Below are 23,701 nucleotides of genomic sequence, written 5' to 3' on the forward strand. Positions count from 1 at the left end.
ATTCCATCTTGCAGGCTTGCATTGTCATGCCTGGTTTATATAATGCTGGGGATAGAACCCAGGCCTTGGTCAGTCTGGACAGGTGCTCTACAGACTGAGCCATCACCTCCTTTTATTTGCTTGTTTATTTATTGTATTGTTGTTATTATTATATACCTTTTTGAGACAGGGTCTCACTTTGTCAGGCTGGCTGCTTTTTCTTCTCTTTATAGTCTTTTTGACGTGGGCATTATTATTACTAGTATTATTATTTACCTTTTTGACATAGTGTCTCACTTTGTAGCTCTAGCTGGACTGGAACTCGCTTTGAGCAGAGATAGACTGTCCTAATGAGAAGATAACCAACAGACAGTAGTGATTTGTCTGCCCATGTTAGTGGTACTGGGGGACACTGATATTTTTTTCATAGCCAGTGAACTTAATTAACTTTTACTTTGACCCAATCGGGCCTTAACTGAATGACCTTGGACAGGTGAGTCAGCCTCTGTCACCCTCTGTATCATCTTCTGGGAAAAGGGAACACCGGGAAGTGACACATTTCTTAACGTGAACGTGCAGCCTGTGTTCTACATCGAGCCCTGAGGGGCGGACACGGACTTTATTTCTCGCAGGCTCCCACGCAAGACCGAGTTTCGCGAGTGGAGAAAGGGGAACCTGCAATTGCGCCTGCGCGCGCCATGCACGCCCCGGCGCGCCCGGCGCCGCAAGCACCCGCACGCACGCACGTGGCTGGCTCCCTCCGCGCGCCTTCTGAAAGCGAGAGCCCGCAGAGGACTACATTTCCCAGAAGTCATAGACTCGGCGAGGCGGAAGCGCGTGGCTCGGCTGTACCCGTGGCGCCGGCGCAGAACCTTATAGTCTTCCTTCTCAAGCAGGCACGCACGCGCAGCGCGCCCCTGGCTCCGCCCCAGGAGGCCCCGTGCGGGAGCGCGCCCGGGCGTGCGCAGGGCGGCGGCGCGGCGGCGCGGGGACGCGCGGCGACCGTTGGCGCGGAGGGAGGAGGCTCAGCGCCGCCGCCGTTGCGCAGATCCGGGCCGCGGCCGCGGGGAGGGACGAGCGGTGACCTTCCGGAGGAGCGGGGCGCAGCGGGCCGGGACGGGGCGCCATGAACAGCGCGGGCGCCGACGAGATCGGGTGAGGACACGGGGCCGGGCCAGCCTGGTAACGGGGGAGGCCGGGGAGCCGGGGCGGTCGGGCCGGCCGGGCCGGGACTTAAGGGGAGAGCCGGGGTGCTGGGGGGCGCCCCAAAGGCACCCCAGGGATAACTGAAGGGACCCAAGGTGACAACTCACGCGTTAGAAGAACCGTAAATGATAGTGGACGGATTAGGGGGACCCCATAGCATAACTCATCGTACTCAGAGACCCCGAAATAATAATCAGGGTATTGAGGATCCCTGAGAGGAGCCCTGGAGTCAGGAAAGCACTATAGAATGATTAGGGATGCTGAGACCCCCGCAGGAGATCCAAGGTGCCAGTGAGACTCCAAAGGTGGACCAGGGTCCTTGGGAACCCAAACATTAAATTCGTGAAGCTGAGGGACCTCCAAAGAGTAGATTATAGATCAAAGAAACCTCGTAGGATAACTCTGGGGAGTGGGGAATTGTAAAAGAAAGATTACAGGTCACGGAGACCCTGTAAAATATATTAAGGATGCTGAGAAACTCCAAAGGATAGATAAGAGGTCAGAGATATCCCCCCCCCCCCCGTAAATTAGGTTATGGGTGCTGAGGGGTCCCAAAGTCTAGATTACAAGTCAGGGAGACCCCATGGGATAACTTAGGGATACAGTAGGGTGCTGGGGATACCTATATAGAAGTGCAGGAAGGAGGAGGATCACAAAGAATAGGTCAGGATGTTAGAGGGTATCCTAAGTGAAGCTCTGGCGGTCAAGAAGTCTCCAGTGATAATTTTGGAGGTTGTGGGAACCTCCAAATGAGAGTTCCGAGATTAGGGAGGCCGTCAAATGATAGTTCATGGAACTGATAGACACCAAAGGCTAGGTCAGATGTTGGAGAGACCTAAGTGGATCGTGGGTGTCAGGGAGACACCCCCCCCCCCAAGTTCAGGGGGCTTGGGAGCACCAAAGAATAGATTAGGTGTCAAGGTGCTAAGGGACCCTACACAGGAACTAGGGCTCAAGAGGGTCAAGTGGATGGGTGCCAGGAGGCTCCTGTAGAAAAATTTAGGGGACTGAGGGACCCTTCCAAAGGATAGATTGGAGGTAGGGGTCCCCATAAGTTGAACTATAGAGTTAGATATCAAAGGATAGATAAAGGTGCTGAAGGAACCCCCAAAAGGATCCTTGGTGCTATGGGAACCACAAGTCATAATTGCAGTTAAGGGGAGATTGTACAGGTAAGGAGTAAGGAGACTAGGGGGACTGCCAGCAGTAGCCGCAGGAGAGCCCAGGGCATAGCTAAAGAACTGCGGAGACCTGAAGATAGCTGGCCAAACTAGGGGATACCAAAATGGACACCCCAAGTCAGGGAGGCCCAGAAGGATAGGTAAAGCCTCAAGGAGACTTTTTTTTGTAAATTTGTATCTGTTGTTTGTTGATAGGATAATTGAGAGGTTGGGGAGATTCCAAATGAGAGCTCAGGGTCATGGAGACACCAAGAGCTCTATGAGCTTGGGATTCCAAAGTGGTGCTCAGGGAGGTAGAGGGGACATCAGATGATAACTTGGGGACCAGGAGACTCCAAAGAATAGGTTAAAGTATAGGGAGACCCCAAAGGGGAACCTAGGGAGGTAAGTGACTCCAAAGGATAGCCCACGGGGGTCTGTGGGACCCCAGAGAGATTCTCCAGTGTGTTAGGGAGCTCAAAAGAGGGAGGCTCTAAACAGTGGTTCTGGGGGGTCTGGGAACCCTGAAAGAGAAACCCAAAAGCCAGGAAGACCTCCTCACCCCTGAAACAGCTCAGTAGGCTAGGACACCCAGAACAAGAACTCAGGGTGCTGGGGGAGTATGAAGGGAGCTTGAGTCCTGGAAGCCTTAAATAGTAGCCTGGATGGATGGGGAATCTCACATAGGCCCAAAAAGTAGCTCAGAATACGGGGGCTTGGTGCGGAGTGCTAGGAGACCCAGAAATAAGACTGAAGGATTAGGGGACCACGAGAGGGAAGCTTTTAGAGCTGTAGAACCTGATGTGGGACTCGGGGAGGTCACAGAGGAGTTCAAGAACTAGGGAACCCCAGGTAGGGGCTTTGGTGGACTCTGTGATATCAACCAGAGCTTGAGGGGCCTAAACAAATCTTGAATTCTAAAGGGACCCGATCTAGGAGCCTGAGGTCCTTTGGGATCCTGTTTGGTACATCTTGGGTCTCACCAATAGGCCTTATATGCTGCTCCCCAACTGCTTTGTCAATTTTCTGGCCCAAGGGTCTCTGAGTGGCATTCTGAGGCTCCCCCTACAGGCTCAGGAACTTGGCGGGTTGATGCACATGGTCAGGCATGGTGTGGGTTCATTTTCCTACACACGTAGCTTATGCCACCTGGGTTGGGAGACAGTCTCCCACATTGTACTTTGGGGTGCTCTGGTTCCTCTCAGTCTTCCTGTGTCATGGTTCCTTCGTGATTTCTCTGCCTCTGTATGAAGAATCTGGCTGTTCTCAGACAGGCTTCCTGGGGAGGTGGTGAACTGCCTAATGCCCTTGATGTTGAGTGTGCTTGGCACAGAGGACTTAGGTATAGTGAGCAAGGGGTGCCCCTCTGTGACTCTTTCCTGAGATCAGAGCTGAAGGAAGGAGGCTGCTGCACTTGGGCCCCAGCCATGAGCTTGAGCACCGTGCTGGTGCCTCTGTAGGTTTGTGGCATCCCTGCTTGGGCTCTGAAGGGCCTCTGTGGGCCTGGGAGGCAGGTCAGAAGTTGCTGGCTCCATCGTCTGCTGCAGGCCCTTCCTGGGACAGCATAGACTTCAGGACATTGTGATGTACCAGACCCTGCTGCGCCACTGCAGCCTCGCACAGACTTACTGAGCAGTAGGATTAGTTGTTTAGACTGGACGAGCCTGGGACTCTGTGGGTCCCCAGGAAGCTACCTAGAGGGCCAGTTTGTGCTTGGTTTTGGTTCTCAGATAGGGTCTCACTACTAGCTCTGACTGTCCTGAAGTGCACTACAGTCCAGGCTGGCCTTGAACCTAAAGAGTTGGACCTGCCTCTGCCCCCTGAGTGCTGGGGGTTAAAAGTGTGCCCTGCCACACCCAACCTTTGTTTATAAATTTTTTTTTGTTTAGGTGCTGGAGACCTACCTACCCTAGGGCCTGGATCTGTGAAGAGCCAGATGCTAAAATTGCAAATCAGGGTCTCCCTGCAGTTAGTTTTTTTTTTTCTTCCGTTTTTTCGAGACAGGGTTTCTCTGGTTTTGGAGCCTGTCCTGGAACTAGCTCTTGTAGACCAGGCTGGTCTCGAACTCACAGAGATCCGCCTGCCTCTGCCTCCCGAGTGCTGGGATTAAAGGCGTGCGCCACCACCGCCCGGCTACCGCAGTTGGTTTCTGAGAAAGCATAGCAGCTGGTCATCAGCAGTGGGACATCCAAGGTCCCTGATAGAGCTCCTTGCTGGTAGAGCTGTTTTAGATGCGTGGAGGTCCTTCTGTGCTTTCCCTATACACACTGCCCTGGATTCATTGGCCTGTTCAGCCAATCCATGTAGGTGGGTGTATTTGCTGGGAGCTCTGGGTCCTGGTAGGAGCTACCCATCCTTTCTCAAGGCCACTGCTAGCCAGGGCGTGACGAAACTGTCCTCTCCCCAGGAGGTGGATGGAAGGTAGACAGTGGCTTCAAGACCATGTCTTGGGAAGATAACAAAGGGACCATCCTTCGCGTCACCTCAAAGTTGGGCTTGTGGATTTTTTGGTTTGTTTTCTGGTACAGAGCTTTGGCTGGTCTGAAACTTTGTTATGTAGACCAGGCTGGCCTCGAACTCCCAGAGATCCGCCTATCTCTGCCTTCCAAGTGCTGGGATTAAGACCTGCCTGTCTTCTGAATTCTGGGATTAAAGGCGTGTACCACCATGCCTGCATTTATTTATTTATTTTTGATTTTTCAAAACAGGGTTTCTCTGTGTGGCCCTGACTGTCTGTAGAACAAGCTGGCCTCAGACTCACAGAGATCCTCCTGAGTGGATGTTGTGATCGAAGGCGTGTGCCCCCCCTCTCAGCCTGCATTTCTTTTCAAGGTGTGTGTGTGCGCCCCTTCCAGGTTGTCAGGCATGGTGACAAGTGCCTTGCTGAGACATCTGGTTGGCCCAGAGGGTTGGAATCTCTGAAGGGAGTGTAGACGTGCATGCCACGTCCTGAGTCTGGTTTTTTGTATTGTGTTAAGTGTGGGAGGTTGGCCTGCTTGCTAGAGCTATCTATCACAGGTGGCCCAGTGCGGTCTGTTTCCTGAGTGTCAGGTTCATGCCCGTGTGAAGACAGAAGCTCCTGCAGTCCCTAGGGTGGCCCAGGTCACTCTGCTCTTCGGCTCCCACAGTGACAGACTTATGGGACAGGGTGGTGGCTGGTGGCTGTACTGACTGCTGCACATCATGGGAAGAGTGAGAGGCAGGCACACTGGGCATGCTGGAGACAGAGTCTTCACAGGAAGACTTGGGTCTGTGTGTGGCCTGGAGGAGGGTCTGGCTGTCTTTTCTGGATGTGGATGCTGGGCATCTGAGATTGGGTTGAGTATCTTGTTTTCTTGTGGCACCACTGGCAGGTGGAATGCAGTGTCAGAGCCCAGCTCATTATTCATGTTGTGTCCCGTCTGAAGGCCCCTACTGTGCAGTGTCCCTGCCCTGGGGGATCAGCTGTCTGGCCCTGAACCCCAGAGGACACCCTCAGACCTCAGCCAGCAACTGCTGTAGGCTAACTGTGGTTGCTCTTTCTGGGACAGTTCATTAGAGGGGGTATACTTGCATCGGTCTTGGAGTACTCAGTGAAGATAAATACCTCCTCAGCCCTGGGGTGATTTTCGGGGGTGGGGTGTCCTAGGCCTGCATGGTACCTACATGGTCCAAGGTTCTCCAGGTTCGGAGAGACTGGTGTGAGGGCAGCAGTTGGGGTGACTGTTGTCACTTCATTTGCAGGCCGTGGCTGGACTGCCTCTGGCCAGGGCCTTTGCTCCCTGGCCCCAGTTCAGGGGCTGCAGGTATTGTGTTGTGGGTGCCTGCTGTGAGCTTGACTTGTGTGTTTGAACTGGCTTCCCAAAGGCTCGTGAGAATCCATCTCTTCAGAGAGAGTCTCGGGGTCACCGGCTTGAGTGGCTTTGGGGAAGGGGTGGGATAGGATGAGCAGGCACATGGGATGGGAGTCGTGCATGGGTGTCTGTAACACTACTATTTCTTTTGGGGGCTGCCATTGTAGGGGTTGGGGTTGTGGTTTGGGCCATGAGACAAGTGCATGCGCACTGAGGGCCATCTGGGAGGGTAGAACCACCAGTAGATGTCGTTAGAAATGAGGCCCCTTAGTCACATTCTCATCCACTCCTGTTATTGGGGGTCACATGTCCTTATAGGTGAGTTGGGGAACCAGTCTGGGAAGGCGCAGCAGGGGGGCTGCCTGACCATGAGCTGCCAGAAACCTCTAAGGGAAGTGATGGCTGCAGAATGTGGGGTGTGGGATGCCAACCATGGCAGGATGCCCATATGTGACAAGTCCACCAGCTTCCCCTGGAGGCCCCTTGATCAGTGCTGTCACCCATAGCCTGCCTGGCAGAGTTGTTTGGGCCTTTACTGGCCTTTAATCTGCAATTTGCCTTCACCTTCCCTCCATAGCCAGCCTGGGTCTTAGTGGCTGCCTCCCAGGGCTCCGGGGGCTGGCCAGCAGGCCCTCCCAAGGGTCTGGCTTTCCTTCCTTTCTCTCTCTTACTTGGTTGAATACTTGCCCTCCACCCCAGGCATAGAGAGGGGGTTCAGCCACAAAGGAAGTGAAACCTGCATCCTGGAGCCTTCCAGAACCTCTGTGAGTATGGGCCTGTCTCACCTGATGGGCTCTTCTGAGCAAAGCATAAAGCACAGGCCAGGAGCCCTGCTTTGCTCGGATATAGCTGGAAACAATAGCCGCACCAGCAACGGGATAACTCCTAGGTGCCACTACATTTCAGCTGTGCTGGTGGCATAGCTGGTTGTTCCCCTCCCTCCCTCCTTCTCTCTCTCTCTCTCTCTCTCTCTCTCTCTCTCTCTCTCTCTCTCTCTCTCTCTCTCTCCTTGTCTGCCTTTAATCCCAGCACTTAAGAGGCAGAGGCAGGCGAATCTACAGAGTGAGTCCCAGGACAGCCAGGGCTACACAGAGAGAAACCCTGTCTCCAAAAACAAAACAAACAAACGAACAAAATCTTATTTAGTCTCCAACTTCTGATCCTTCTGCCACAGCCTCCTGTGCTGGACTTCGATGCGTGTGCTACCACGCTTGGCACTCTCCCAGTACTGCAAGGGGGTGCTGGACCCACCTGACCGGTTCCTCTTCCTGGCCCAGTAGCCTCCTGCTTTGTTAGGAAGGCCTGCTGGCAGCCTGGTGTTGTCGGAGAGCTGAGCTTGCTCTGTTTTGGTTTCAGTGGGTATACCTTGCCCTTCCCAGGCTGTGGCCTGAGGAGACACGTGGTTTTATGTTAATGAGGCTGGGCCCTGAGCCACCTGCATGATTGCCCAGCCTGGATCCCTTGCACAGATTTGGTTCCAGAAGGGCAGTGAGCTAGCAGCCTTGCTGCCCCCCTTCCACACTGTAAAGTGAGGGACCTGTGTGGTTACTCATGCTTTGCCATGGCTAGCACCTCTGTTATGGGACTTGACTGTGAACGGTGCTTGCGCCACTTGAGGCTCTCATGTCTCTGGTTTCTAGCCTGGCTCTGGCATTTCCTGCAAGGTGAGCAGGGTTTTTTATTTGTTTGGGTTTTTGTTTTTTGGTTTTTCGAGACAGGGTTTCTCTGTGTAACAGCCCTGGCTGTCCTGGAACTCGCTCGGTTGACCAGGTTGTCTTCAAACTCAGAGATCTGCCTGCCTCTGCCTTGGTTGCTGGGATTAATGGTGTGCACCACCACCACCTGGCTGAGCAGATTTCTTGTGTTTTGGAATGATGGTGGTGCTGGCTTGTGGTCCCTTCTTGCTCAGGGACTTGCCCCAGGTGTCCTGTCTAGGGTCAGTAAGCAGAGCTACGGGTGCAGACTCTCCTGACTGCTGGACCGGGGAGGGATTGCATGGCTCCTGAGCTCCTAAGTGTCTCAGGTGACAGTGAGTGCTCTCTGCTGAGGCCATGGGCCATCTGATACAGTTGCTGCTGCTTCACTCTGAGAGCAACTGGCCTTGGAAACTGGGCCATACAGATGGGTCCCCAGGCCTGTCAGGGGCCACTGTTGTCCATGGCTCTGTTGGGCCGTGTCCTAACATCAGTCTTTCTCTAGTTGACTATCTTTTGGGCTTATGCTGCAGCTTCTCTCCTGAAGGTGACGTGTCTGCAGCAGCTGCCTGTGGGCACAGTGGCTCTTTTCCTGGTAGACTGACTCTGATAGGGCCATTTCTGTGCCAGCAAGGTTATTTCTTGTGTCTGCCATAGTATGGGTGCTAGAAGTCCTCTGCTGAGCTCTGCAACCCACAGGGTGACTGAGCACATCCCTCTGCCTGTGGGCCAGCTGTGGGTGGGACACCCTAAAGGGATCAGCTGACCTGAGCCTCCTCTCCCTGCAGGAAGCTCTTCGTGGGTGGCCTGGACTGGAGCACCACTCAAGGTAGGAGCTGTGGCATCCCGACCATGGACAGTCTTGGCCCTGGTGTCTGTGTCCCACAGCAGAGCTTGCTCTAAAGTCAGCATGCCTAGGTGGGGGTGCTCTGCTTCTCCAGCCCTGCCCTCCCATGCCCTGCAGTTAGTCCACTCCCTGCTAGCACAAGGCAGGATGGCCTGGCATGTGAGTCTGTGCTGTCTCCTTGTACCTTATGCCCTCTCCCCCAGTAGTTAGCTGCCAAGCATCTTGGGTGAGGCTGGTACTCTCCAAAGGCATGTTTGTGTGTACGCACTTGTGTGCATTTTATGTTCGTATGTGCTGCGTCTATGCCTGAGCTAGAGACATGTGTGCTTTTGTTCCCACCTCTGAGCAGAGACTCTGCGCAGCTACTTTTCCCAATATGGCGAGGTTGTGGATTGTGTCATCATGAAAGATAAAACCACCAACCAATCTCGAGGCTTCGGGTTTGTCAAGTTTAAAGACCCCAATTGTGTGGGGACAGTGCTGGCCAGCAGACCACACACCCTGGATGGCCGGAATGTGAGTGACTTCATGGGTTCTCCCCATAGTTGACTGCAGGGTTCAGGCTGCTGAAGATTGGGTGTATTAGAGGCCTGGAGGCAACAAGCCCTGGGGTGTGGTGGGTACTTGCAGTAGTGGCCAATGCAATGCCCTTTGCAGAAGAATTGACTTCTTGCTCACCTCTCTGGCTTGACATTTCCTACAGATTGACCCAAAGCCATGCACACCTCGGGGGATGCAGCCAGAGCGAACACGGCCCAAGGAGGGCTGGGTAAGGCTGGGTTGGGCTGGGTGCTTGGCTTCTACTGGAGGATGGTGGGTGGCCACGTCCTCCGCTCTGCCCCGACACAAGGGGAGTGGGATTCCAGGGGATGTTGGAGCTTGAGAGCCAAGCACCTTCATCTTGGGCTGGGTGCAGATTCTCACTAGTCCCGCCTAGGAGGGTGGGGTGGCTCATACCCTTAGCAACAGGAGCCTGCCACCTGTGGTCATGGGGCTGTGCATCTCGGCATTCCCTTCTTGGCAGCAGACAGCCTTCCCTTCCACATGGGCCTGCTGGACAGGCAGGAATGGCGGCTTGTGCAGGAGTCTGTGCGTACACTATGCATGGCTCCTGGGGCCTTTGCGAGTGGCTCACTTGTTTGGTAAGATGGTCTCAGCCTCTCAGGAGCTGGGATTTAAGGTGTGAGCTGCCATTCTTTGATAACTTTCAAATTTTTTTTCTTTTTTACAAATACGTGGGTATCTTGTTTGCATGTGTGTCTGTACAATGCTGCTGCTTGAGTGCCTGGTGTCCAAGGAGGCCAGAAGAGGGTGTCAGATTCCCTAGAACTGGAGTTGTGATAGTTGTGAGTCACCATGTGGGTGCTCAGGGTCAGACTCCGGTCCTCTGGGAGAACAGCCAGTGCTCCTACCCACTGAGCCATCTCATCAGCACTTTCCTAGTAAGGCATTCCCTCTGGCAGGTGGTCTTTGGGTCCTAGATCCAGGAAGTTTATGACTGCTGACAGCTTCACTCCTTCCTTTTGGGATTTCGAGACAGGGTTTTTAAAGAAAGTCATTTCCCAAAAGAGTTGTAAGCCTAGCACAGCTCTGTGCTTGCTAGGCTACAGCTTTGCACACAGAGAGGGTTGTCCTGCTGTGGGCACCATGGACTGGCTGGCTCTGCCTCTTGGGGTTCTGGAGGTTACACACTGAAACTTCTCAGTGTGGCCTGGCCTAGCACATTGTGCAGATGAGCTTCTTACCTTGGATCAGCCCACTGTCATTAGCACAGTGATATGCTTTCCTGAAGTCCAGTATGTCTTGTAACCCAGGCTAGCCAGGAATCAGGATCCTCCTGCTTCAGCCTCCGAATGCTAGGCTGATAGGCCTGTGTGACCATAGCCAGCTAAGTTTAGTCTCTTAACTCAAAGTGATTAGGACCACGGGGACTGTACGGTCCTCACACATGGGACCACGGGGACTGTGCAGTTCTTACACATGGAACCACGGGGGACTGTGTGGTCCTCATGCATGGGGCTATGGTCAGGAGAGGGGGGCAGGCTTCTGTCCTCTGGCTGCTCTAAACTTCCCTAAGTCCCTGTGTCTCCAGGTTCTTACTGCCAACTGGTAGCCCTGAGACTGCCTTTGAGCTTTTTAACTTTGCCCAAATCCCCATCTGCACTGGGAGTGTAGGTCATTGATGGTCACTTTCTAGCATGTGGAAGGCCCCAGGACTGTCTCAAGCACTGGAATAAAAAAGGAAAGAAGGAAAGTTAAACCCCTTCTCTATCTCTACAGTATAGGCCGTTTTCATCTTTTTTTCCCCCTTGTTAGTTTTTTGAGATGGCCCTGGCTGTCCCGGAACTCACTCTGTGAACCAGGCTGGCCTTGAACTCACAGATCCACCTGCTTCTGAGTCCCGGAGTGCTGGGATAAAAGGCGTGTGCCACCACTGCCTGGCCGATTTTTTGAGACAGGATCCTCTGTAGCTCTGGTTGGCCTGAAACTCACAGGGATTCCCCCTGCTTCAGACATTGCAGTGTTTTTTTTTTTTTTGTTTGTTTGTTTGTTGTTGTTGTTTTGTTTCGTCTTTTGTGGTTGCTTTTACTGGTTCTAATTTTTTAAATTTATTTATTATGTATACAATATTCTGTCTGCATATATGCCTGCCTACCAGAAGAAAGCACCAGACCTCATTACAGATGGTTGTGAACCACCATGTGGTTGCTGGAAATTGAACTCAGGACCTTTGGAAGAGCAGGCAATGCTATCTCTCCAGCCCCCTTGGTTCTAATTTTTAAATTACATGTATTTGCTGTATGTCTGTGGATGTTCATGCCACAGTGTGCAGGTAGATGTCAGAGGACAGCTCAGAGCTGTTTTTCTCCTTTCAGTGTTCTCCATGGCAAAGTATGTGCTGCCAGAGAAACTGTGCAGGTGCCTGTGCGCTGTGTCCCAGAGTGGTGTGCAGCTCTAGCTTGTGCTCTGCCGTAGCTGAACCCGGCACTGTCTGAGCTGGGGTGGGTGGAGGTGGGGATGGGAGGTACACGCTTCTTTTTTAAAAAAATATTTATTTATTGTTCTTATGTATATGAGTACTCTATCTGCATGTATGTTTTCATGCCAGAAGAAGGCATCATGTTTCACTATAGATGGTTGTTATCTACCATGTGGGTGGTGGGAATTGAACTCGTTCAGGACCTCTGGAAGAGCAGCCTAGTGCTCTTAACCACTGAGCCATCTCTCAACCCCCCCTTCTTTTCTTTCTTTCTTTATTTTTTTTTTTAAATTTTTTTGAGACAGGGTTTCTCCGTAGCTTTTGGTTCCTGTCCTGGAACTAGCTCTTATAGACCAGGCTGACCTCTTTCTTTCTTTTTTTTTTTAAGACAGGGTTTCTCTGTAGCTTTGGAGCCTGTCCTAGAACTAGCTCTTATAGAGAGGTATATACTTTTAATCCTAGTATTGGGAAGCAGAGGCAGGTGGACCTCTTGACTTTACAGTCAGCCTGTTGTACTTTCTGCATACTGAGTTTCAGGTAGACCAGGACTGCATGGTGAGACTCTGTCTCCATAATAACAAGTAAAAGCTCTGCAAGGGACAGAGCAAATGATCTGCGTCTGGTGTCCCAGCAGTGGACAGCCCAAGGCAGCAGGACTACCATGAGTTGAAGACCAGCCTGTGTTACATAGTGAGACCATCTCAAAAAGAACAACAAGCTAGGCGGTGGTGGTGTACACTTTTTTTTTTTTTTTTTTTTTTTTGGTTTTTCGAGGCAAGGTTTCTCTGTGGTTTTGGAGCCTGTCCTGGAACTAGCTCTTGTAGACCAGGCTGGCCTCAAACTCACTAAGATCCACCTGCTTCTGCCTCCCGAGTGCTGGAATTAAAAGTGTACACCACCGCTGGGCGGTGGTGGCGCACGCCTTTAATCCCAGCACTCGGGAGGCAGAGGCAGGCGGATCTCTGTGAGTTCGAGACCAGCCTGGTCTATAAAGCAAGTTCCAGGACAGCTGGGGCTACAGAGCTTTGTCTTGAAAAACAAAGACCAAAAAAAAAAAACCCTGCAAAACTATGGAAAGGGTTTTGTGGTAGCTAAGCTGTGGGGGAGCGGGCCACCAAAAGTCACTGACCCTCCTCCTCCTCGACAGCAGAAAGGACCCAGGAGCGACAGCAGCAAATCCAACAAGATCTTTGTGGGGGGCATTCCCCACAACTGCGGTGAGACGGAGCTCAGGGAGTACTTCAAGAAGTTCGGAGTGGTGAGCTCTGCGCGCTGCTCTGGCCATCCTGGGCACCTCCCCTGCCATGCCCCCATCCTTACTTCTCCCCATCAGTGTTGCCCTGGGCAGTGGGGAGCTAGCCGTGGCTAGGAGGCGTGCTACCTGTGGGGGTCAGGCAGCTGGCCCTAGTGAGACCAGATCCCCTGGACACCTGGACCTGTGCCCACATAGGGTTCTGATGTGGAAACCACTGGCCTCCTGGCACTATTCCACTTGAGATCTGCCAGAGAGACTGGAGCTCCTTGTGTGGCCTTTCCTCTGCTCCCTCTGGGTCTTGAGCTGCTCTGTGGGGCAGATGAGACTGCAGGAGCCTGAGCTGCTAGGCACTGTACTGAGGTGTGATCAGGCATGACAGCAACCTGGTGACCGTGAGAACGCTTATTACTCTGGGGTAGTGTGTGTCCATAAGACAGGGCAGGGCATGGCACAGGAAGACTGCCTGGTGTCTCCCAGACCTCGTCCCTCCTGGGCTATGCAACCAGGATCACAGCTGCCTCTCATTTGCCTGGTACCCTGGGACCTCCTGGAACTGGGGCTGAATAGCCCTGTGGTGCCTGCATCATCCACCCTTTGTCCGCAGGTCACCGAGGTGGTCATGATCTATGATGCAGAGAAGCAGCGACCTCGAGGTAAGGACTGAACCTGTTTATCCTGACCCATGTCCTCCCCTCAGATGGCAAACTATCTCGCCCTAGACAGGCCAGAGTCGGATGCTACACAGCCAGTGCCATTGGGCCACATGCCAGACAGGTCCATGCTTCCCATTCATATCACACTCTGCCCCCGCCTCCCTGTGGGATGGATGTTCTGACCACCTCGCATGAAGACCAACACACCGTCTGGTTTTAAAGGGCTCAGAACACGGGCTTCTAAGCCCTTATTTGTTCTCGCTGCCCCCGTCTGTGACTGAGCACTGCCTAGCTCTAGCCAGGCTAAGCAACACCCCTAGACTCATGCCCTCACTGCCTGCACTCATTCCATGCTGGCCAGGGAGCAGGTGACACCCTCGCTCTCCAGCTCTTCTTTTGTTTTTGTGGCTGTTTGTCCCCCACATTTTTGGTTCAGTGTCCATTTTGGGCCATAGTGCTCCATGGTACAGGACCTCCACCTCCCCCAGCCCTCACTGCCTCACACTGTATGTCCCTCCCTTGCCCCACACGGTCTCCTTTTCACCTGTCCCCTCAGCAAAGGCGCCCATGGTGCCACCACTCGGGAGCATAGTTTGCCATTTGAGCCTCCTCCACTCGTCCAGGACGCACTGCTCACTCGTGTGGTTTAGCTGTTAAGTCTTAGTCTTAATTTACAGTAGACATACATGCTTAATGACGTACGTAGTATCATAGAATATGGTACCGTTAAGTAAGCTGTCTCCTCTCTCTGTGATTGTCTGTGATTAACGATGTCTCTCTAGATCTCTCTCCAGGTGCTAAGTTAAGTCACACAGGTACAGGCCCGCCCGCAGTCAGAGGACGGAGCGGCTTTGCTCCCGTGGGGTGTAAACGAAGTTTCAGTGTGTTTGTCCCGCTGCTGCCTCTGACACAGCCTTGTAGACAGCCTGCCCCGGCTCCTCCCCCACGACCCACGGCCTCTTGCACTGTGCCTGGACCCAGCCAGCCCGGTGGCTTCAGACACTCCCGCCGTTTGAGAGAATGTCAACTTTTCAAATGTCTTCATCACTATGTTGTGTTCCAAATGCCTCCTCTGACTTTGTGAAGCCTCGGTGTGCGGGACTCTAAGGGCAGCTCCTAGGCGCTCCCGCCCATGGCTGGCACAGCTGCCGCCACCCTCCTGCCACCCTCACCTGGCCTGGCCAGACCCAGCTAGTGTTGCTGGCCTGTGCTGGAGGGGCAGCAGGAGCTGGGCCAAGAGCTTTGGGGCTGGCATGTGGGCCTGTGTCCCTGGGGGCTTGGAAGTGTCCCAGTGGGTGGCAGATAGCAGTGGTTGGGTCAGCAGGGCCCTGTAGCACCTCTTGTCCTTCTTGGCTTTGCTGGCTCCTCCAGGATCTTGGTGGGTCTCAGTGTTCCTCTTCCTTCCTGTTCCGTGTCTGCTGACTTCAGATAGCAGGCCATCTTGTCCCTGCAGATCTCTTGGTCCCCAAGCACCCTGTCTGTAGTCTCCTTTACTCTCCTCTGTCCCTGGTCTCGTCTATTCAGCCTCCAGCTCCTATAGACTCTACCTTTACCGTTCCATCTGGCTTCTCTCGTGCCCTGACACCGTCTGTATAGGACAGCAGGAGCCCATAGCCCCATCTGCCCTCCTCTCCCATGCCACCTCTGTCCCTCAGCCACCTTCTCCTGTCTCCATCTTTTCCCCGTGTCCACATAGGGCTGTCCCCCTGAGCTGCAGTGTCCCATCTGATCAGCTTGGTTCTGCCCCAAGCCACTCCTTCCCAGCTCCCTGTCCTGCCCAGGGTCTTCTGCCTCTGCTGTAAATTTCTCTGAGCCTTTGGCACTTCTGTCTTGAGCCTCCCACACCCTTTGTTCCCCGAGGTCTCTGGGCCTGAGCGCCGCATGAGATGCTAGCGCCAAAGGCCCTGTCCTTCCTGCCCCTAGCCGGGTGGCCGCGCTTGCCCAGACCAACCAAACTTCGTTTATACTGCCACTTTCTTGTGTTTGGGAAATGCTAAATTTTTTTTCCTTTGAAATTTTTTTTCTTTTTCTTTTTCTTTTTTTTTATTTTTTCTTTTTTTCCTTTTTTTTTTTTTTTAAATGACACCATGCCTCTTGCTGTTGCTGCTGACAGCAGAATTTGACCTGCTGGAACCCGTTGTGGCCTGTATCTTTGTGTATTACCTGTATTTACCTATATCATATGTGCGTAGAGGAGTAGGACTGTTAGACACAGGACTCCGCGGCTTAGCCAACAGTGTTGGGTAAGCCTGGCGAGGCGCTATAGGAACTGCACTCGGTACCGCCTAGAACAGCGGGGGCTGCTGTGAGCACTAGCTGCGAAGCCAATTGCAAACCCCGGGGGAGAAGCTGGGTTTCAGAAAAACCAGAGCACACCACATGTACCCCATTGCCTCCCAGGCACCCCAATTCCTGTGGCCACACTCAGCCCGGAGAAGGGTGAATGTCACCCATTGTCCCCAGTCCCATGTGGGCCATAGCCCCTCTGCACACAGGCTTTGTCTGAAACCCAGTTCGACCCTGTGGCCGCCCTGATACTGTTCATCATCCTGTTTTGTGTCACACGCCCTGCTACCTTGATTCACTCTTCGTCGTTGGCTAGGTTTTGGATTTATTACTTTCGAGGACGAACAATCAGTGGACCAGGCTGTCAACATGCATTTTCACGACATCATGGGCAAAAAAGTGTGTAGTTGTAGTTTTATTTTACCTTAAGACCAAGCCAAGCCTTAGGCAATGAGGGGTTTCACTGGAAAGTGGGTACTCCCCAGCAGGACATCTGTGGGGCACTGCCCCTGGATGGGGGGATGGGATAGAGGGTGGGGCCCTGGGAGGTGGGCTGCCTTCAGTGAGACCCTAGTGTTGCCTCAGGCTCGGTTTCCATGACCACTCCTTCAGATGTGGCCCAGCCCCTTGTGTAACAGTGACCTTAATGTGATGAGCAGGGACCTCCACAGGCCGAGGTCCAGCTCCAAACTGAGCGTACTGAAACATCCTGAAGGATTGGTTTTCTATCGGGTCACTTACTGTGAAACTCCGGGACCAGCCACATGCTCTGATAGCACTTAACCACGTGCAGTCAAGTGACCTTTGGTGTTCATCTTCATACTGTGTTGCTGCCAGAGTGGGCAGGGCAGGCCCAGGGCCTCCCGAGATCCCAGGCCTCGGATCTCTCTAGCCGCATGCTCAGGGTTTTGTCCAGCCCTCATGAAGGCTACTCTAGCCACCTTAGCATGCATGATTGCCCGGCTATGTCTGGCTCTAGCTCTGAGACTAGATCCACCTGCCACTCCAGTGGCTGCCTGTGCTAGAACCAAGGACAGAGGGACAGGGACATCTCGTTCTGGGACCATGCAGCAGCCCAGGTTGTGGCCTACAGGCTCTGTTCATCCTGGATAGACACTGATGGATGGGACAGCCCTGTTCTGACACCCCAGCATGCAGCCTGGAGAGCAGAGCGGCTGCCAGCAGTTCGAGGGGCTGTCTGTGTGACTTGTGACTGTGGTCGAAGGTCCCGGGACAGTTGCAGTTTGAGAGGACTGTGCAGTGCCACCCTACCCCCAGGTCCCTTCCCTTAAAGACCCCAGCTGACCTTTACTGGTCGCTGCAGCCCCTGGCAGAGTCCAGGTGCCTGGAGCTGGGCCTGCATGGTGTTTAAACTCCAGACTGAGCAGATGCAGCCCAGGTTCCTCCAGTCTTGGGCACACACTGCTCTGTAAGCGGGACAAGTCCCCGGGGGCTGCAGGGGCTCGTTAACTCTGAGCTCTGATCCTGCTCACTGCCTCAGCTTACGGCATCTGCTGCCCACCAAGTTCCCACCACTGGGACCACCTTTGGGTGCTGGAGGGGGTGAGGGTGGGGCTGTGCTGAGTGCTCCTTCCTGCCCTAGGACCCTACCAGAGCCTCTGGGCCTAGCCCTGGTGACCAGGCAGCCTGGGTAGGGCTCTTGAGTCATCAGTGAGCCCTCAGAAGGAAATGAGGTCCCCTTGCAGCCTGGCTAAGTAGGTCAGACACCAGCTTCTGCTAGGGCCCCTATCTGCTCTCCCTGCTGAGCCAGGACTGGGTTGCTGCCAAACACAGTATGAAGGTTGCTTACTGATCCCTATGTCCATTTTATTGCATGTTTGTTGACTTTTTGTTAGCTGTACCGTAAGGCTCTTACATCCATCCCCTCTGACATTCCTCTGAGTTAACTGAGATTCTTTAAGCATTAGCCTGGGGAAGGTAAGTCTTTATCTTCCACTAGACATTTAATAATTGAGTCAAAGCCAGCGTGTTTCTCAGGTATGCAAGGGGGGCGGCGGGTGGAAGGAGACCGCCTCTTTTAAGCGGGGTGCCCTTTAGTGCCCCTCCTTGGCTGTCTCCCGAGGATTCTTGGTCTCCTGCTGCTTGCAGTCGGGGGCACAGGGCATCTTCCAGATGCATCTGCTGTACCTGAGAAACATTTTTTATACAAAGAAATTAAAGAGCAAACTTTTTTTTTCTTTTTTTTTCTTTTTTTCCTTTTTTTTTTAAAGAAAGAAACCTACTGGCCTAAGTAAGCTTTATATTAAGTACTCACTTTAAGTCGTAAGGTGTTAAGTGTAGTCATAAGTCACCATGGGTGTCTGAAGGGCAGGGGACCACTGCGGCTTCTCCCTAAAGTGTACTTGATTTATTTAGGTGGAGGTTAAACGAGCTGAACCTCGGGACAGCAAAAACCAAGCACCAGGACAGCCAGGAGCCAGCCAGTGGGGCAGCCGCGTGGCACCCAGTGCAGCCAACGGCTGGGCAGGACAGCCCCCCCCCACATGGCAGCAAGGTTACGGCCCACAAGGTAAGGCTGGGGCTCCACTGAGATACAGACCTGGTTTTGTCCCTGCTAGAGCATCCTGGAAGTGGTGGCTGCCTTCCTGTCCCATAGTGGTGGGACTAGCCCCACCGTGGAAGCTGCTGCCCACGAGCTCAGGCTGCAGGAAGGCTCAAGGGCTGGTAGGCACAAGAGATGGTTGTCGAGTTGTCCTTTGAGGACCATGGGGCGTCATTTTGGCCAAGTGTGTCACTACTTCTGCCTAGTTCCTAGCTGGAAGCAATAAACACAGGAGCCTGGCAGTAGCTGCCTGGGGTACCCAAGTGTATAGAGGGCCCCTCTATTTTCTAGAATTTTCCTATTTGACCTAGGTAGAACATGAAACTTTTTTCCCCTTGGTGCTAGAGGTGAACTCAAGTCACAGGCTGAATTGTTGCTTACTGCTGACCATAGCCAGCGGGGCAATTTCCTTCTTGAACTTTCCAGCCTTCCTGCCTCAGTCTTAAAGGGCCAGGAAGACAGGCATCCACCAACCATCCCACCAAACCTCTGTGTAGGTGATGCAGGCCCCTGGCCACCCTGTGTTCTCTTCTGAGGGCCTGCAGGTGGTTCATCCCCTCTACTGCTAAGTGTGTGCAGCCTCACAGTGCCTGGCCACGGTGCCTGTTGGCAGTGGTGTGGGGAGGCCTTCATCCGGAAGACTCTAGCTGGTGTTGCCAGGATTGGATCACTGTGTCTGGGTGCTGAACACCAAGGGACTCCGTCTATGGTATTTTCCTTGTTGTTCTTAGAAGAGTAACTTTTGGAAGAATTTGCTCTGGCTGACATTTGGAGGCACAGGGCTAACCTGGCAGAGCAGGCATGGCAATCAATGGGTTGTAAGCGGAGAATCGTGAGCCTAGTGTTTGGCTCCTGCTCCTTTCTTATTGGGTCAGCACCCCAGCCATGGACGGACTTCCCTCCTTTCTCACTCTGGACAAACTTGTGCACATGCCTAGGCGTTTCTGGGCAGCACCAAGAGAAGTTGCTTTGGCAGACTGACACCTTCTTTTCTGTTTTCTGTCTAGGAATGTGGGTGCCAGCAGGACAGGCCATTGGTGAGTCAAGTGTAAGGGGTCAGGTGCACACCGTAGAATTGCCACGTGTGTGCGCTGGGGACTAGTGCTGGAGGAGAGTGTGGATTTGACTTGGATCTGGACTGTGCCCGACGGCCCGCCTGGCCTATCCTTACCACTCTGTTTTGCAGGTGGCTACGGCCCACCCCCTGCGGGCAGAGGAGCCCCGCCCCCGCCCCCACCCTTCACATCCTACATTGTATCTACACCGCCTGGAGGCTTTCCCCCACCACAGGGCTTCCCACAGGGCTATGGCGCCCCGCCACAATTCAGTGAGTGCTACCCCAACATGCCAGCTGTCACCCCATCCTGCTGGGTAGAGTGGCCACACTCTGCATTCATCTCCCAGGGCTGACTGAGTTCATGGGAAGTTTCTTGCATGCAGGCTTGGGCCAGTGGTGTCTAGGGACCGGGCAGTCAGTGTGTGGTAGAACTCTGGAAAGGAGCTGACCCAGGCCATCCCTGTTATTCCCAGTAGGCACTTACTTTTTGTTTTTTTTCGAGACAGGCTTTCTCTGTGGTTTTGGAGCCTGTCCTGGAACTCCCTTTGTAGACCAGGCTGGCCTCGAACTCACAGAGATCCACCTGCCTCTGCCTCCCGCGTGCTGGGATTAAAGGCATGCGCCACCAACGCCCGGCCAGTGGGCACTTACTAATGAGACCAAAAGCCCACATTGCCCCAGGCAGAACAGTTGTCCTGGGGCCAGCTTGCCTGTCCAGCCTGGCCTGGACCTGGAAGATAGAGCCAACTCAAGCCTACCTCCTGGCATGATCGGCAGCAGTTGTTTTCTTTTTGATGCTGGGGTGGAGGCTAGGACCTCTTGGAGCTAGGCAGGCATTCAGCAAGGGGCTGCACCCTGGCTCTGGTGATGGCTAGCTCTAGCATCCTGGCTGCTCACAGGCTAGCCTGGTGCTCTAGTCTCAGTCTGCCCTGCTGAGATGTCTGCTAGAGTGCTCTTAGTGGCCACTCGAACCCGTACTCAGGTCTGCAGCTGTTCCAGCTGTTCGTGCCTTTCTCTCCGATCCCTACAGGTTTTGGCTATGGGCCTCCGCCCCCACCTCCTGATCAGTTCGCCCCTCCAGGGGTCCCTCCTCCGCCTGCTACCCCAGGGGCTGCCCCACTGGCCTTCCCGCCACCTCCGTCTCAGGCAGCCCCCGACATGAGCAAACCCCCAACAGCCCAGCCGGACTTCCCCTATGGTCAGTATGGTAAGTGGGTGTGACTGGCTGCTCCCAGGATGGGCAGGAGCAGGAGAGGTCGCCAGATTGGATTCTGGGATGATGTACTCCATTTTATATCTCTGTGGGGCTATGGGCTCCCAGAAGTCCTGTTGAGCCCTTCCTTGGTCAGGGTTACCCTGGGCTCTACCTTCTGTAGCTGTCTTCTGGAAGGGCCTCTTTGGTGCAGTCACCAAAGCACTGGTGTGTGTGTGCACCTGTGGGCCCAGCGCCAGAGCCAGCCATGCCTTGGTCAGGTGGGATGAGTGACCCAGCAATGGCAGGGAGTGGCCAGGTTCTGCACTGTCAGCTTCTTGTGGCACTGGGACCTTCTGGTGGGTGACTCAGGCTCCTGTGGAAGGTGGCTTTGACCTGCTTCAGCCTGTCTCACCCCAGTATAGGTGCCCCCGTCTCACTAGGCTTCTGTGCTGTACACAAGTGGGCTTCTGCCCTGGGTTCGAATCCACACTCTTACACAGGCTAGGCATGTGTTCCTTGGAGTGACAGCCTCAGACTTATCTTTGTGTTATGTGTGCATGCATGTACCATGGCATGTGTGGGCAGTAGGGCTACCTTGGAGTTGGTTCTCTTGTCATGTGTTTAGGAATGGAGCTCACGTCACGTTGGGCAGCAAATACCTCACCACGGTATTGCCCCCCCCCTTGGGTTTTTTTGTTTGTTTGTTTTTTGAGATAAGAGTTTCCCTTTTACAAGTACGAGCACAAGTTGGCCTTGAACTCAACCACTCCCAGGTTCGTGGGCTGTTTTTGTTTTTTGTTTGGTGGTTTTGTTTTGTTTTTGAGACACGGTCTCAACTAAGTAGCCTGGCTGACCTTAAACTCAGAGACACATACCTGCCTCCCAAGAGCTGGAATTGAAAGTATATACCTCTGCTCCTGTTTTTATAGAAGGAAATTTTCTTTTTAATAATTATTTGATGTGTATTTGGGTGAGTTTATGTGTACCACGTGAGGCCAGAAAGAGGCATCCTCTCCTCTGAAAAGTGGAGCTGGTTACAGTGTGGACTGTGCCCTGCTCCTGTCCAGACCTTTCCACCCTGCTCTGGCCTGATTGGGTCACACAGCTGACCCCTGGAGCGAGCGAGCAGTGCTGTGCTGTGGCCACGGGCTGTGCCTGCAAGCTGAGCTCTGAGCCAGGTCTCCAGGTGGCTTTCACTTGCCTGTTTTGGGGGAGGTGTGGCCTTCCTCCTACTTCCTCTGTCTCTGGGCATTAAGGTCAACCATCCACAGGCCAGAGCCAGTGGCGCCTGGGTCCTGCTTACTGCTGCCCTGGATGGAGTGGCCTGCACATAGGTAGGTGGCTTTGCACACTGGCCACGCAGGCAGGAAATGGTGTCATCCCCATTGAGCCAGGAGCTTGGCTAAAAGGGTTCTTGGGAGGGTAGGCTGGACCCCAAGACTGCGCTGTCCTGGTTCTGACACACTGTCAGCTCAGGTTGTGTCTGCGCTATGGGCCTAATTCTTTTTCTTTTTTTTTCTTTTTTTTTGGTCTTTCGAGACAGGGTTTCTCTGTAGCTTTGGAGCCTGTCCTGGAACTAGCTCTTGTAGACCAGGCTGGTCTCGAACTCACAGAGATCCGCCTGCCTCTGCCTCCCAAGTACTGGGAGGTGGCGCCACCATCGCCTGGGGAGGGGGCCTGAGCATTCGTTGAGTGCCCCAGTTCTGACTTCACGTGTGGGGTGCATCAGTACTGGGTGATAGGCCACCCTCAGACCCCAGGATTGAACATCCAGCCCCCCTCTCCTTGGGACAGGAATGGATGCTCTGGAGGAAGTATGGGACAGGTCTCTGTCCCCTGATCCTAGGCTAAGCAGCCTCTCTCCCAGCAGGTTACGGGCAGGACTTGAGTGGCTTCGGTCAGGGCTTCTCGGACCCCAGCCAGCAGCCACCCTCCTATGGGGGCCCCTCGGTGCCGGGCTCAGGGGGTCCCCCTGCTGGTGGCAGCGGCTTCGGACGCGGGCAGAACCACAACGTGCAGGGTTTCCACCCCTACCGGCGCTAGTTGCAGGATCCGGAACTGGTGAACTCGTGACAATCACACACTCGGAGCAAAATAAACGACCACTCGACCTGGGGGGGAGGGGCTGCGAAGGCCGCATCTGGACTGAGGTTTTAAATATATTTCTTTTCTCTGACCCATCAGCACAATAAAAACACGTCACTGGTTCAACAACAGGGTTTAAAAAACGCCTTCAGCTTTAATTCAGAATTTCAGGTTTCTTTTTCTTTTTTTTTCTTTTTTTCTTTTTTTTTCCTTTTTGAGATTATTTTCCTGAGCCTTTTGTTTTACCGTATATTGTAAACTTTTATGTTAAAGAAAAAATATACATTTACAAATTGTGAGATTTTTAAGAGAAATTTTCTACGATGTATACTGGCTTATTTTTTAATTTAAAGCAGGGTTCGGGTGCGGGAAGTGGGGGCCCTAGCTCCCGCCGGCGCGGGCTGGGGCACGGGCATAGACTACTGCGTGCATTTGGTTTTTTGTTCATTCCTTGCTTTGAGCGGCTTGTGTGGCTGTGGGTGCCACAGGGCCCCTGGCCCAGGTGGCAGTGCTGACGTCACAGGTGGCCTGAGCCCCACACGAGTGGCAGGCATGGCCTTGCTGGAGGTCCCTCAGCCAGGCTCAGGTTCCCATTGACCAGTTTGACCCAGTTTGAATAAAGCAGCGTGTTTGGATCAGAACTTGAGTGGTGTCTGCTGTGTCTGTAACTCTGGCTTGTTTCCCTCTGTCCTTCTCTGTGCGCTTTGGAGGGCCCGTGAGTACCATTTGGCAGGACCTGCCCCATTAAAGGTAAGTGCAGAATGCGGGAGACAGGGTTGGTTACTTGGAGTCCCGTTTTTGGCCTTGATGTGACATCCACCACAATTTATTTTGGTGTGGGGAGGGGCTTATACCAAGGTGTGCTTGTGGAGGTCAGAGGGCATGTCAGAGCTCGCTGGGTTCTTCAT

At 53.6% G+C, this 23,701-nt stretch overlaps 1 protein-coding gene across 7 annotated transcripts; it reads left to right on the top strand.

The window, feature by feature from the left end:
• Positions 1-904: 904 nt before the first annotated feature.
• On the top strand, positions 905-23,428 carry Dazap1 (DAZ associated protein 1). 7 transcript variants are annotated; one of them, XM_057771703.1, is made up of 12 exons: positions 905-1,134; positions 8,661-8,701; positions 9,069-9,235; positions 9,423-9,488; positions 12,847-12,957; positions 13,559-13,607; positions 16,210-16,292; positions 18,270-18,423; positions 19,464-19,493; positions 19,643-19,783; positions 20,544-20,720; positions 22,576-23,428. In XM_057771703.1, the coding sequence occupies exons 1-12, from the start codon at positions 1,106-1,108 to the stop codon at positions 22,749-22,751; spliced, it is 1,224 nt and encodes a 407-aa protein (XP_057627686.1). In that variant the 5' UTR covers positions 905-1,105; the 3' UTR covers positions 22,752-23,428. The 7 variants fall into 7 exon arrangements, with proteins under 7 accessions (XP_057627686.1, XP_057627690.1, XP_057627687.1 ...); XM_057771707.1 differs by having other exon boundaries at positions 20,544-20,711; positions 22,579-23,428; XM_057771704.1 differs by having other exon boundaries at positions 907-1,134; positions 22,579-23,428.
• The last annotated feature ends 273 nt before the right edge of the window (positions 23,429-23,701 follow it).

This window comes from Chionomys nivalis, chromosome 6 (genome assembly GCF_950005125.1).
Source record: "Chionomys nivalis chromosome 6, mChiNiv1.1, whole genome shotgun sequence".
Taxonomy (NCBI): Eukaryota; Metazoa; Chordata; class Mammalia; order Rodentia; family Cricetidae; genus Chionomys; species Chionomys nivalis.

Bases quoted from the DNA above. Each gene is read 5' to 3' on its own strand.
- Dazap1 (XM_057771703.1), top strand. From the start codon at position 1,106: ATGAACAGCGCGGGCGCCGACGAGATCGG. The intron at 9,236-9,422 runs GTGAGTGACTTC...CATTTCCTACAG, and splicing joins ACACCCTGGATGGCCGGAAT to ATTGACCCAAAGCCATGCAC. The intron at 19,784-20,543 runs GTGAGTGCTACC...CGATCCCTACAG, and splicing joins TGGCGCCCCGCCACAATTCA to GTTTTGGCTATGGGCCTCCG.